The sequence below is a fragment of the Macrobrachium nipponense genome, chromosome 4 (assembly GCF_015104395.2).
Source record: "Macrobrachium nipponense isolate FS-2020 chromosome 4, ASM1510439v2, whole genome shotgun sequence".
Taxonomy (NCBI): Eukaryota; Metazoa; Arthropoda; class Malacostraca; order Decapoda; family Palaemonidae; genus Macrobrachium; species Macrobrachium nipponense.
Genome location: NC_061100.1, coordinates 28,471,480 through 28,486,454, shown reverse-complemented (window position 1 = coordinate 28,486,454; position 14,975 = coordinate 28,471,480). Strand labels below are relative to the sequence as shown.

Below are 14,975 nucleotides of genomic sequence, written 5' to 3'. Positions count from 1 at the left end.
GTCTCTCAAGTTTTATCTACATAAAACTCAAGAAAGTCGAAGTAGTACGGACAATCTGCAGTGTTCCGAAAAGACCAGACTTGCCCATATCGAAGAACACCCTGGCTTTATTGTTAAGGAGGTCTTTTCAAAAAAAAGCTCCTTCTTTGTGTTTGCACAAAGATTTTGAAATCTTTTGATTTGAATGCTCACGAGGTGAGGGCGCGGCCTCGGAAGCATTTCAACAGAGCATGGCACTCAGCACATCCTGAGTACCATGTTTTAGCGAAGCAACTCTGTGTTCAATTCACACTCCCTGCGAGATGTGAAGATGGCATATGATATCGCTGCTCGCTAGGGCCATACGTTTCGCAGACACAATCTTGGGGGCAAGAAGTACCACTCATCCTATCCTGTAGAAAATGGTTAGGAAGAGCTCTTAATTTAGTAGTTGAGTCGCCGACAACGGTGACTTCTTAACTCTTAAGCCTTAGTTAACACACCTTAACTTTGGCTAGGTGGGTCAGGTGGTGTATATATTTTTATATATATATTTATTTTACTTCTTAGCCCTCATGGTATGGTCAATATGGTCTAGTCACGTCGTGGTCTCGCCCCTGTTGACAGATCATCTGGAGTGCACCAGCTATATAGGTCTCTACCTCGCTGGCAAACTCTAGTAGCACAAGCAGACTTACGCGGCAGTAACCACGAAGTCAGCTATGCTAACAGGTAAGGAATCAAGATATCAATTATCTGCATATATATGTTTCCTAAAATCTTCTATTCTGTCTACTCCCACCACCAAAATGGTGGGATTCAGCTATATATATATCTGACAGGTAAGTTTCATGAACAAAATGATATTGTAATGATACAATTAAGTTTGTTCATACTTACCTGGCAGATATATATAATCAAGTACCCACCCACCTCCCCTCAGGAGACAGTGGAAATAAAAATTATGAATAGAAATGGGAATGATTCCTGATACCCGCTCCCAGCGGCGGGAATGGGTACTAACCACCTGACTCCCACTGCGTGTGTCGTAAGTGTTTAAATTTCTGTCGGATTCGGAAAAATACAGCTATATATATATCTGCCAGGTAAGTATGAACAAACTTAATTGTATCATTACAATATCATGTTTGCTGACATAATTAGAGGGGTCTCTCTTTCAAGATAGGTTGTGAATATTAATTAGGTTGTAGAAAATGTTATTATAGTCTTCAGGAATGTTTTCTTTTGTTTTTAGGTGAAATATCAAAAGGTTGTAGCAATATAAGAACACCCAGAGTGAGTCCAGATGGTACGAAAATTGCCTTCTTGCGTTCAGTAGTTGGAGGACCTCATGCCAAATGTGCGCAGCTTTGTCTCGTTTCCTGGCCTAGTAAAGAGGTATGTAATATTCAACTGTTATGAATTGTTTACACACTTTTACTTACTTTACTTTATCTTCCCGCCACTGGCCAGTGGCATAAGGCTGATGCAGTTCTTCTCCATCTGTCTCTATCCAGAGCCATTTCCCTTGCTTCCTCTAAGTTTTGGATTTCATCCTCAAGATCCCTGACAATTATGTCTATCCACCTCGTTCTTGGTCTGCCCAGCGGTCTTCTTCCTATTTGTACAGCTCTCAGTGCTCTCCTGGGGTCTCTATTCCCATCCATCCTCTCAACATGTCCAAACCATTTCAGCCTTCCCCTCTTCAGCCTGGTACTGACTGGCCTTTGCCTCAATCTCACCCTGATGTCTTTATTTCTAACATAATCATCCCATTTAATGCCAAGTATCCTTCTCATCAGCTTCATCTCAAAAGCATCCAACCTTTTCTCCTCTGTTCTGGTCAGTGCCCAGGTGGACGAGCCATACATCAGGACAAGTAGTACTACTGCATTGAATATTCTCATCACTTTTACAGTGAGATGAAAACATTTCCATTCTGAATGATGTTCATATTATCAATTTACTATATTTTAGCAGCATATAAGATGTATCTATATGTAAGAGATCATATTCTTCCCTAATCCTTATGGTCTTTCCTACTTATGAGATATTATGTAGCTTTCTATTGGTGTTCTAGCATTATTTTAAAGGAGGAGAAACAGTAAAACTTGTTTTTTTTTATATTCTAGGGGCATTACCCTTCACATGATTCATTTTTCTAAAGCCTAATGCAGTCACTACCAAAAGGCTAGCCTCTTATGTCATTTTCTTTCTCAGTCTCATTGTTTATATCTGATATTGTAGTTTTAAGCCTATTACGTACAGATATATTGCAGGATTTTCTTGTGATTAAGCCCTTCCCTCTCACATTTTTTATCCCAACTTCCAGTCTTTATGAAGCATTTTTTTTTATTGTTTATTTCTAAAGTATATGCTATAGTTATAAATCACCTCGAATATAACTCCAAAAAATTTTTTTTTGTCAGGATAGTCTTCAACCATTACATAACTTCTCAAGGCCGAGTTTTCTCGGAAATTATAAAAAACAAGGAAAATAACAAATAAAGAATATATTTATTGCATTTTCATCTATATTTTTATTCTTTCATAATTCTTCAATATTACAACAAAATAATTACACATGATAAATTTAAAACTTTATAACATAACTGATCTTCAAAAGAAAATAAAAGGAGCAAAAAATGCAATATGATAAAGTAAAGCCTGGTACTAACATAGAAGAAAAAAATATGATGACAAGAATATAATACTTTCCACAGAAAATGTAAAAGGTCTCATTATCACAAAAAGAGTAAGATTCTTGCCTTTATGAAAGTAATAGAAAAGGACAAATTGAAATGAAAGTTTGTTCATGAAACTTACCTGTCAGATATATATATAGCTGTATTTTCTGAAGTCCGACAGAATTTCAAAAACTTCGGCACACACAGTGGTCGGACCAGTGGTTAGTACCCATTCCTGCCGCTGGGAGGCGGTATCAGGAACCATTCCCATTTTCTATTCATAATTTTTCTGTCGCCGGTGCTGGAAACACCTGTTTTCAGTACCTCCGTCTTAAGATTTTGGAAACTTCATTGCCGCTAAATATCCTAATTGTCTTTTGATTTATTTACTTGGATTTGTGGCTAGGCATACACTATCTTAAATTGATTTGAGTTTGATTCATTTTTGTATATCTGAATCTAGTTAGGCTAGTTTCAGAGGGTGTTGTCTGCTAAGATAGGGTGTGGCTACCAAAAGCTTCGGTAGTTCCGCACTTGATATGCACGAGGGCTATGGGTCTTGCTTCTTTGTTGAGATTTGTCATGTAAGGAGTGTGAGACTTTGTCTAATTCCGTAAGGAAGACGTATGATTCGTATGTACACAATTAATCAGTAAACAAAAGTCAGGGTAGGCTAACCTACCTGTAGACTTTATTTTGCCTAACCCTGTAGTATGGCCTACGGGCTATAAATATGTCTCGAGAGGTAATGCCCTTTACGTTATAGATTCCATCTGTATCTTGGAATCTAAGGTGCTCGCTCTCCTATCATTGTGGTGAAGAGTGCTACTTCTGTAGTTGTTAACTTGTTACTCCTAACCCTGTAATGTTGCCTTCGGGCCCTTAACAGTGTCTGTAGAGGGTATTGCCCTTTCTCTGATACTCTATCGATTCGTAACTTAGAATCGAAAGTGCTGGCTTTGGAGAGCAAAAGTGAAGTGGCTAAGTGCAGTGATAGTGCCCCTTGTGTAGTGGAGGGTGCGTCAGATCGGCCTTATTTCGCCTGTAGGCCGGGACCTCTGCTTGACTCCCAGGAACAGGGAGAGAGCATGTCGAAAGCCGAAGGAGGGTTACGAGGAACCCCCACCGATCTGACGTGCCTTCGGCAGACCTGAAGATACTCCCAGGCTGCCAAAGTGCGTGCACGTGGACGAATCCTGAAGGATTGCTTCTCGTCCTCCGAAGCGTTCTCCCTGCGCAGGATTTGGAGCTTTCGGAAGGACTCGCGCCCTCTAAATAGAAGCTTTATAGAAGAGGACGCTTCACATCCTCTCTCTCTCTCTCTCTCTCTCTCTCGTCATGCGTTGCAGTGAGAAGTAAGAAGGCGAACGTCGCCTGAACTCGTGTACGTCTTTCCACCGAGAAAAGGGAAAGCAAGTCATAGTAGCAGGACGCTTTTGAGCGCGGACGTCCTAGCTTTGTTGCTGTGAGAATAAGAAGGCGTTCCCTCGCCCCTCGTATTCTCACACGATCAACCCTTCACCTGAGACTTCTTCGTGCAGTCGGTTTTCTCTGAGATGTCTCTCGCTCTTCCCTGAAGGCAGTTTCTCTCGCTTGCATTGACGCCTGTCAGGAGCGTGACCCTTTTCTGCACGCTTCTTTTGACGCTCGGCTTGAACGGGACGCTTGGATGGACGCCAGGCGTGCGCGGGTGCACGCTAAGCGCACGCGGATGCACGCCAAACGCGCGCCAATTGGACGCCGAGCGCGAGCCAGTGGACGCCGAGCGTGCGCCAGTGGACGACGCCGAGCATGCGCCAGGCGCCAGCGCACGCCAGGTGTGTCGCCTGGCTGAACGTTTCTTTTAACTCTTCAAGCTGATTTGGGCATAAAGATTTTTTACCTACCTTCGGTGATCCCTTCTACCTCGCCTGCGAAGAATGTGAAGTAAGCAGTGCTTCGGTGGAAGCTTAAAGTGAAAAGGCAACTTCGTTTTCGAAACCCAGCAAGACCACGGGTTACGTGAATTCTAGAGGTCTCTGTCAACGTGAATTCTAGAGGTCTCTGTCAGTTAATATTGCTTTTCGTAAAGTCCAGGATTGGATGGAGTTATGGAAAGCTCAAGGAAAGATCTCTTTTGCTCTACCGCAGTCAAGACTTTCCTGTAAGGCAGCTACGGGTTATGTAAAAGCTCGACGTCTTGCACGTCAGGACTCTCGGCAACGTTCAGTAGGATTCTTGCAAAGGCACTCATCAAAAAGAGGGAAAGCGCAAGACAGGACTTCCTTTGCCATACTGCCAATAAATTTGAAGCTTTAGCAGGCATTAGTTGTGATACGGGAGAGGAAGCTGGTTGGAGAGTTTCTTCCTCTTCCCAGGATAATTTTGCAAGCTTTTTAGCCCATCTGAAAGGGCTTTTCAGATGATAGATTTTGTTAGTTCCTAGTCAGGACTACGCTGCCGAATTGAACATCGTCGTTCTACCTGCCGTAAGCCCAGTCTCTTAACAGGATTCTTGCCCCTTCCTCGTTTGAGATGGGAATCGGAAAAATAAAATGCTCGACTTCCTGGATTACGTTTTGTCAATTCAGTGACTTTCCCCCATTGACAATATACTATCTTTTTGTCAAGTAAGTGGGCATCCCCTCATTGACAAAATATCTTTGTCCCGTAAATGGGTTAGTTCTCATTGACAAACATCTCATTAACTTTATATTGCGTAAGCGGATAAGCTCTTATTGACAAGATTCGGAAGAGCTCTCATTCATCATTCGCAGACTCGTACAAGAAATAGACTTGTAGACTACGTCAATGAACGCTTATGTCCAATAACATAAGAAGCTTGAGCTGTCCGCTTCGATTCTCTAAGTTTTGTTCATGAAACTTGCCTGTCAGTTATGTATGTAGCTGTATTTCCAAATTCATCTATATATATGTCTGCCAGGTAAGTATGAACAAACTTTATTGTAATATAATATTATATTTTGCCTTGTGTTATTTTACTACTGGTTGGTTCAAGTCATATACGCTTGCTGTAGTTACCTCTTCGGATGGCAACCGAGAGGTCTATTGTCTATTATTTTAAGGACATTTAATCATTACTCCCTGCAGCCTTCCAGGAGTTTCCGATTTATCTTTTACCGTTGTATGGTATTGTTATGACGACACAAACGCATCTATATATTTAGCGTTTTCTGTTTCGCTTAAATATACCAGCTTGAGAGTCTCTTTCTGCTCAAAAATAACGGACCTATTTCTTCGTAGAATAGGGTAGCTGGCAACCAGGCATAAAGTTAAGAGACGATGATCGTAAGCTGCTGCTGTCACTGTCCTCCAGTCCAACCGAGCCAGTACCAGCTCGTTCGCTGTCATACGCGGTAGGTTACGTCTCTCTCTCCTGCGGGATTGAGTGACTAACCGTATCTCTGTGCTGGCGGTTACGTCTCTCTCTCCTGCGGGATTGACTGACTAACTGTATCTCTGCCCTACAATCACGGACTTTAGCCTAAGATTGAGGGGATTTCTTACATGAATGAATAAACATTGCATTCGTTTTGCCTTACTATGTTCAACAGAGATATCTCTTACTCCTTTCGGTGCTCGTTACCGCACGGTATAGGACTACGAGTCTACCGCAACATTGCACTATTATATGCTCTCCTGCTTAGGCAAAGTGCAGCCTTATTAGGGAAGTAAACATACTGTGTGGGGATGGATGAGCTTGCTGGGGACCATTTCCTTCCTAAAGAAGTTTGTTTCCCTGAATAGACTGCAATTCAGACCTCTACAGTTTTTTCCTACCGGGAAACTGAAATTTTATTCAAGATCTAGGAATGATTCTGAACATCTCAGTGCGTCAAGTATCACCTGAGGTGATAGAAAGAAGGTGCCGGACATCTGGAGAGGGTTTCAGATGTCCTGGATCATAATCTGAAAGAAGTGGAAGCAATTCGGTCGTCCCTACAGTCCTCGAAACGAGTTTTTGGAACCAGTGGTCCATATCAACTCTGATCTTCCACAGCTCTCTCATATCTTAGGAAGTATCTTCTCTCGGTCCCTGTTCAGGTTTACGAGAAAGAGCCTATTATAACAACAGGCGTAGAATGTAACGATCCTCTAGAGGTTCGTTACAGGATTGCAAAAGTCCGTACAAATTGTCTCGATCGACGGCAGCAACTACTGACTTCCGAGTGGAATCTTTCTTTAGAAGTATGTTGAGAGTTGTGGAGACTTTAGGGACGTCCTTTCATTCATCTCTTCGCTATGTTGAGGACGAAGAGGCTTCTTCTTCTCTGCTCCCTTATTCTCGATCCGGAGGCGGTACCATTAAACGCCATCCTATGATACTGAACGGGGATGGATGTTTAGTCTCTTTTCCCCTTTTTCAAACGCTTAGGAAATGTAATAAGATGATTTATGACGTCACAGGGAGCGACAATGACGCTGATCGCCCCCATGTTGGCCTTCAAGATCCTAGATTCACAGAGGTCACTTCCTTCCTAGTTCACTTTCCAAGGACCTTTTCCGAGAGAGTCGGTCTACCCTAACACGAAAGGTACCTATAACCTCTCCGCTCTGAGTCTGACTACGTTCAGACTATCGAGATGTTGACAGCATAAGATTACCGTCTTCCCTTTCCGTTTGAAGAATGGGATAAGCTGGCAGTCACAACTATTAAAGAATACGCAAATATGTTGTTGGCGGCCTTTGGGCTCAGAGATTTGCTTCTGTCAAACAACAAAGCCCTTCACGATCTTTGAGTTCTGTGGAATCTCGAAACTTGCTCACCATCTACTTTTTGTCTCACCTGTTTTCTCGGAGTCAGACACTCGTGCGAGGTCAGGCGACATATAGTAGCCCTGAGTTTCTTGTTGACGAAGTCGGTTGCGTTTATACATCCCCGATGATTGTTTAACATGAGACCAGGTTGGACTGTCATTGCATTCGTCCTTCGGGACTGAATCGCCTTTTTGCTCCTCGCTCCTTTCTCCTGGCACCAGAAGCTCGAGTCAGGAGTTGCTCAGGAGCTGATTCGCTAACGATGTTGGGTTGCGTTCATACACCCCCCAAGGTTTGCTTAGCTTGAATCGCCCAGGCAGTCCAGACACTCATCCTTCAGCGAAGAATAGTGCCTTATGGTCTTCAGGGTAACAGCCTTGCTGTCCTTGATTCGTCTGACTGGTCAACTGGTCGGTCACCTGACTTTAGTACAGACAGACTGACTGTGCATGTCCAGATCGAAGCTTTCAATATGGAACTTAGACGTAGTCTGAAGTTCTTGATGTCAAAGCATTCGAACCTCTCCTACCTGTTAACTTCTTGCACGTGATCAGGAAGGCCTTTTTCTAACCACCCTAGATACGACAAAGAGGGTTAGTGAGGTTTTCAGCCATCGTCACCAGTTTTGTTTGGCGTTAGAGAACACAAGGCGTGTGTTCTCTAAGCCTTCCGTTGTGGCCTAAGAATGGAAACCCGTCTTGTTCTTGGCCAGGAGCTTGGAATCAAGGATGAGGCACAAGTTTTTGGGCAGGAGCCAGAGAGAGTCCTGTGCCCTGTCGGGTCTCTCAAGTTTTATCTACATAAACTCAAGAAAGTCGAAGTCCTTCGGGCAATTTGCAGTGTTCCGAAAAAGACCAGACTTGCCCATATCGAAGAACACCCTGGCTTTATTGTTAAGGAGTTCTTTCAAAAAAGCTCCTTCATTGTGTTTGCACAAAGATTTGAAATCTTTTTGATTTGAATGCTCACGAGGTGAGGGCGCGGCCTCGGAAGCATTTCAACATATCATGGCACTCAGCAACATCCTGAGTTACCATGTTTAGCGAAGCAACTCTGTGTTCACTTCACACTCCCTGCGAGATGTGAAGATGGCATATGAGATCTGCTGCTCGCTAGGGCCATATGTGTCTGCAGACACAACTTGGGGGCAAGCAAGTACCACTCATCCTATCCTGTAGAAAATGGTTAGGAAGAGCTCTTAATTTAGTTGTTGAGTCGCCGACAACGGCGACTTCTTAACTCTTAAGCCTTAGTTAACACACCTTAACTTTGGCTAGGTTGGTCAGGTGGTGATATATATATTTATATATATATTTATTTTACTTCTTAGCCCTCATGGTATGGTCAATATGGTCTAGTCACGTCGTGGTCTCGCCCCTGTTGACAGATCATCTGGAGTGCACCAGCTATATAGGTCTCTACCTCGCTGGCAACTCTAGTAGCACAAGCAGACTTACGTGGCAATAACCACGAAGCCAGCTATGCTAACAGGTGGAACCAAGATGTAAATCATCTGCATGCATTTGTTTCCCAAAATCCTTCTATTCTGTCCCTTCCCACCTCCAATGGTGGGATTCAGCTATATATATATCTGACAGGTAAGTTTCATGAACAAAATGATATTGTTATGATACAATAAAGTTTGTTCATACTTACCTGGCAGATATATATAATTAAGTACCCCCCACCTCCCCTCAGGGGACAGTGGAAATAAAAATTATGAATAGAAAATGGGAATGGTTCCTGATACCCGCCTCCCAGCGGCGGGAATGGGTAGTAACCACCTGGCCGACCACTGCGTGTGCCGGAAGTTTTTGAAATTCTGTCGGACTTCAGAAAATACTACAGCTATATATATCTGCCAGGTAAGTATGAACAAACTTTATTGTATCATAACAATATCATGTTTTACCTTCATCATAATGAATAATACTTTTCTTTCTGTATTACCTACTTCAGCTTTATATTTTGAAAATAATTGTATTTACTCCTGTACAGAACATAAAATAAAATAAATTCTTTCATCTTTTCCTAAAACTTATCCTTCGTGTGACATATCCTAAAGCAAGAAGTTATACACAGTGCTACATCACACACTAAACAGCAGTATCTGCTTTCTTTCCTTAGCTTTTTTCCATTTGCATCTCGCTTTCTGCTACAAACCACACATTGTCTTGTAGGGTCACTTTTCTGTAGGTGGCGCGACATCTGGGAAATGCCTTTCTGTAAGACGAAGAGGGTGAGGTACACTACTTGGTCGTCCTACTTTTGATGACATCATAGGTGTATGGTACTTTTTTATTGTCTCGTCTATCACTTGAAGACGGTACTTTAGAGCTGTTGCTTCTCCTCCTGATTTGAGATACAAAAGATAAAAATTCCACAATGCAAAGTCGACAATATGAAAGAATATTTTCTTGTAATACCTCTTTCTCCTTTTTCTTGTAAGAGGATAATCCTGGAGACGTAGATCTACTTTATCAACCCCTCCCATTGTGTTATTGTAGTCCATAACTAGTTTAGGCTTCTTCACCAATTTTCCTCTTTTTTTCTGTTTCTACCATTTCTGTGTTATGCACTGTGGAAAGTAATACAACATCTTTCTTATCCTTTCATTTTATTGCTGCTACTTTTCTTCTTTTGTAAGCCACCATACCGCCTTTCTGCAGTTTTTCTTGTTTCAATCCAGAGGGCATTTCCTTTCTACTAACACGGACAGTGCCATATACGTCTGTTTCATTTTCTGTCAGTAAATCTGCTAATTGGGGAGAGTTATAATAGTTATCCATTGTTATGGCTTCATCAGCGTCATAACAATTTCTGAAGACACGGGAAGGTCTTCATAATCATTATCAAACATTGTTCCTTGACCTGTATAAATGACAAAATTCCAATCATATCCCGATTCTGATTCACACAACATGAAATATTTTATCCCAAATCTAGCTCTATTTAGTGGCAAATATTGTACCTAACCAAGACGTCCTTTATAAAGTAAAAGACTTTCATCTATAGCTACATTTTGTGCAGGCGTGTACATACTTTTGAATTTGCTAACAATGCTACTATAAAACTTCCAGATTTTGTTGAGCTTTGGGCAAGGATGAGTAGCAGGGTCAAAATCCTCATTATTTGACAAATGCAAATACTGCTTTATTTTGCAAAATCTGCGATGTGGCATAATTTTAGCAAAAATTGGTGTATGTAACAAAGGCATCTTAGACCAGTATTGCTTTCTTCAGGTTTCTTTCACAATCCTCTGTTGCATAAAGGGATTTTGACGTAAGGAAAAATCTATTTTCTATTTCTGGGTGATTGGCTCGTGTCGCCCTATGAAAGATCCTTAATATCATTTCTTTCTAGGTAAAAATTAGCCTAAAATTACCAGAGAAAAACAAATTAAGAAAATGTCAGTAACGGACTCGCTCACTCTTAAAAAGAAGTGTCGGTATGTAATAGGGGCAGATGTGGAACACTACCACGAGGACAAACACCATTAAAGAAATTCCTATCAGAATCCCCCCAAGAGAGAGCTGATACCAACGGGCGATGCAGCCTCTACTACTACTACTAGAGGACGCCACGGACAGCAGCGCCCCTAGCGGACATCCTTAAATAAAACAACTAAATACATCTTGTCCTGCAAGGGGGGAAATAAACCCATAAAGGGGGGGTTTCATAGGGCGACACGAGCCAATCACCCCAGAAATAGATTTTTTCCCTTCGTCAAAATCCCTTTTCTGGCTCAGCTCGTGTCGGCCTATGAAAGAGTACCAGAGAAACAGACAAGATGAAAAACAAAAAAGGGACAATGAAAAACAGTATGAAAATGATGGATATAATATAAGTAAATCAATTACAGCATACAAACTAAGCACTTAACTAACTTATACTAAAGAGTAAAATAATAGAACGTTAGTATCTTAAAGTACTTAAATGGTAATTACAGTAAATTACAGTGATGCATGTAATATAACGAAAAAAGGGGATTTACTTAACAAATTCAAAATATACAAACTCATGTGTCCTACCCTAGCATAAAATAAGGGTAGGTACACTTGAAATCCATCATTAATCCAAGTATTGCAAAATATATACAACACATTGTGTCCTACCCTAGCATAAAAATAAGGGTAGGTACACTGAAGTTTCATCATAAATACAAAATTGGTGAATATATACAAACATATTGTTGTCCTACCCTAGCATAAAAATAAGGGTAGGTACACTGAAGTACATTATCAGTACAAGTGTGGATGTCCCTAGCAAAAAAAAAAATAAGGGACAATCCACTATATGATTCAACGGCTAAGGCTATGATATTCGAGTAGCCTGGGCGATAGGGTGAGGCATGTTTGGTTGATGTAGGTAGAAAGGAGACCTGGATCTATACTACAACTACTATACAGTATCAGGGGAAACTATGTTTCCCGCTGCTACTGCTGAAAACTTTAAAGATTCCAAGGACTTTAAATAATGCCGTTTAAAGACTGTCGGGGATTTCCATCCAGTATACTTTTTAAGATCCTCAAAATTCATATGTTGAAAATAATTAAATCGAGGTGGCTACTCCCCTGATATCATGTGCTTTTGGGAATGATTCAGGGTTGGCTTGCTTAATGAAGTAAAGGATTTGTTGTCTAATACCTTTTACTGACAAGTACCACCTTTTTTCTCTCATGAAGAGAGCACCTGAGGATCTTGAAGAAGTACGAGATAGAAAGGCTCTAAGAGTTGATACTGGGCAGAGAGAAGGATCCTGTGGAAGTGGGATAACCTTCCAAGGAGCCCACCTTGCAAGAGGATCCTCATTAGCTAAAAAGCTACGATCCGGAGCAAGTAGAACTTCTCCTGATGGGAGGAATTCCACATGACCCGCATCCCTGGATAGAGCCGACAGTTCTGAAATTCTAGCTCCTGAGGCTAGGCTTAATAAGAATAATGTCTTCCTCAGGAGCATTATGAATGTACAAGCTGAGTTGTCAGTATCTGAAGCTAGTTTGAGGACATCATTTAAGAACCATGAAACTGTAGTAGCCTCTGAGAAGGTCTAAGTCTAGCACAGGCTTTGGGGATAGATGTGAAATAAGAATCAGTCAGATCTATCTGAAAACCTACTTGAAAGATTTTCTTCAAAGCCGACTTATGAGTGGTAATAGTGCTAGCTGCTAACCTTTTTCAAACAAGGATCTGAAAAAGGATATAGCCAGGTTAACTGTCATGGTTGTAGTGTTCGATTCTCTCAAGAAAGATGCTAATTTTTTAACAGCTGAGTCATATTGTCTAATGGTTGACTCTCTCTTATCTGATTCCAGGAAGAGAATATTCTGTGGATCAATATCAGCATCTTTATTAGCCGCAAACTTCATGAAGTCCATAAAGTTAGGGTCTGGAGAATTCCTGAGGAAGCGAACACAGTCCTCATTTGTACTGATTGTGATAGCTTGGGATTGGGGATCCGTTGAGGTCGGAGACCCAATTCCAGAAGGAGAGGATACCAGTTGCTCTTTGGCCAGTCCGGAGCAATCAGAGCTACTATCCCTTTGAAAGACCTTAGTTTGCTTAGGACCTTCAAGAGAAGATTCACTGGAGGAAAAATATAAATTCTCCTCTGATTCCAATCCAACGACAGGGCGTCCGTGGCATAAGCCAGAGATCCAGGTTTGGGGGCCACATAGCAAGGAGCTTGTGGTTCGCTTGTGAGGCGAAGAGATCCACTTGAAGACCTGGGACTCTCCGGCCTACCCACTGGAATGACCCGTCGTCCAGAGACCACTCTGATTCCAGAGGAACTGACGGGACAGGGCGTCTGCTATCACATTCCTTACTCCTGCCAGGTGAGTGGCAGACAGATGCCATTTGTGTTTGTTTGCTAGGGCAAAGATGGCTATCATGACATGATTCACATGCTTGGATTTGGACCCTCCTCTGTTGATGCAATGAACTACTACTGCACTGTCCAAAACTAGCCTTAGATGAGACTTCTTCAGGGAAGCAGTCTCTTCAGAGTAAGAAATACTGCCATTGCTTCCAACACGTTTATGTGGAGCTGGCGAAATTGAACTGACCAAGTCCCCTGAACCTGTTTGAACTGAGAGTATCCCCCCACCCGGACAGGGATGCATCCGTGTGAATGGTTAACACTGGGAGGGGATATTGAAGGGGTACTTTCTTGGCTAAGTTCTTTACTTTTGACCAAGGCCGTAGTTGGTTGCGGAGGATCTGTGGGATTACTGGACAACTTGTCTCGATATTTGGAGTTTGCTCTTGACCGCCAAATTCGATTTATATCTTTCAGCCTTGCTTTCAGAAGGATATCCGTCACGAAGCAAACTGAAGAGACCCTAGGATTCTCTCCTGGTTTCTTCTTGACGTTTGCTTGCATTTGAGAAATTGTCTGACAGATTTTGCTATTTCCTTCCGTTTGGCCACTGGAATTGACAGATTGTGGGAAGACAAATCCCATTGATTCCTAGCCACTGAAAACGAGATTCCGGAGTAAGTCTGGATTTCGTTTGTTTATCTGAAACCCCAGATGTTCCAGAAAGTGAACTACCTTTTTGGTGGTCTTTGAGACATTCCTCGACTGTTGGTGCCCAGATCAACCAATCGTCGAGGTATGCTGCTACCATGATTCCCTGAGCTCTCAATTGTTGAACAACCACTTCTGCTACTTTTGTGAATACCCTGGGGGCTACATTCAGACCGAAGGGCATCACTTTGAATGAGAATGTTTGATTTCCTAGCCTGAATCCTAGGAATGGGCGGAAGTGCCTGGCTATAGGGATATGATAGTATGCGTCTGTAAGATCGATGGAGCATGTGACGGCTCCACGCGGAAGTAAGGTCCTTACTTGCGAGAGGGTAAGCATCTTGAACTTGTCGCAAACGAATGAAAGAGTTTAGCTTTGACAAGTCTAAGATTACCCTTCTTTTTGTTGAGCCTTTCTTTGGCACGCTGAATAAGCGACCTTGAAATTTTAGATGTTTGACTCTCGCAATAGCTCCTTTCTGAAGGAGTTCTTCCGCGTAATCTGTCAATTCCTTTGACGGTATCTGATGGAATGATTTGATTGGAGGAGGATCTTTGATCCAACTCCAGCCCAATCCTTTGGACACTATGCTCTGTGCCCAATTGCTGAACCCCCACCTGTGGCGGAAGAGGAACAGCCTCCCTCCTACCTTGGTGGGGAGCCTCATTGTTGATGGGCCGTGTTGGCCACCACGCCCTCCTCTGAACTGTCCTGCTCTCGTAACCCCTTCCTGCGCCACGTTGACGAAAGTAACCTCTCGCCCTACCTCTCGGCTGGAGTGTAGCCTTGAGCCTCATATGCAGGGTTGAAGGCCGGCGAGATAGCGTAGGAAGTGGATGGCTGAGATTGCGGGGCAACAGGAGGATAGGCTGGTTCTGCTTTGAACTGGCAGGTTGTCCCTGTTGGGTAACCGGGACCGCCTGCACAAATTGCTGCTGTTGCTGGAGTTTTTTTATATGGCTGGAACCTCTTACCAGCCTTCTTCTGTTTCTTGCCAGCAGTGGAACGGATTCCTGTT

The 14,975-nt window shown here is 42.5% G+C and overlaps 1 protein-coding gene across 7 annotated transcripts in view; it reads left to right on the top strand.

The window, feature by feature from the left end:
• Window positions 1–14,975, top strand: part of LOC135210824 (acylamino-acid-releasing enzyme-like) — a 59,629-nt gene that overhangs the window by 22,150 nt on the left and 22,504 nt on the right. For all 7 annotated transcript variants that reach the window (XM_064243696.1, XM_064243693.1, XM_064243691.1 and 4 more), the window contains one exon: window positions 1,235–1,377. In XM_064243696.1, the coding sequence (XP_064099766.1) occupies window positions 1,235–1,377 (143 nt within the window). The remainder of the gene's footprint in view (window positions 1–1,234; window positions 1,378–14,975) is intronic.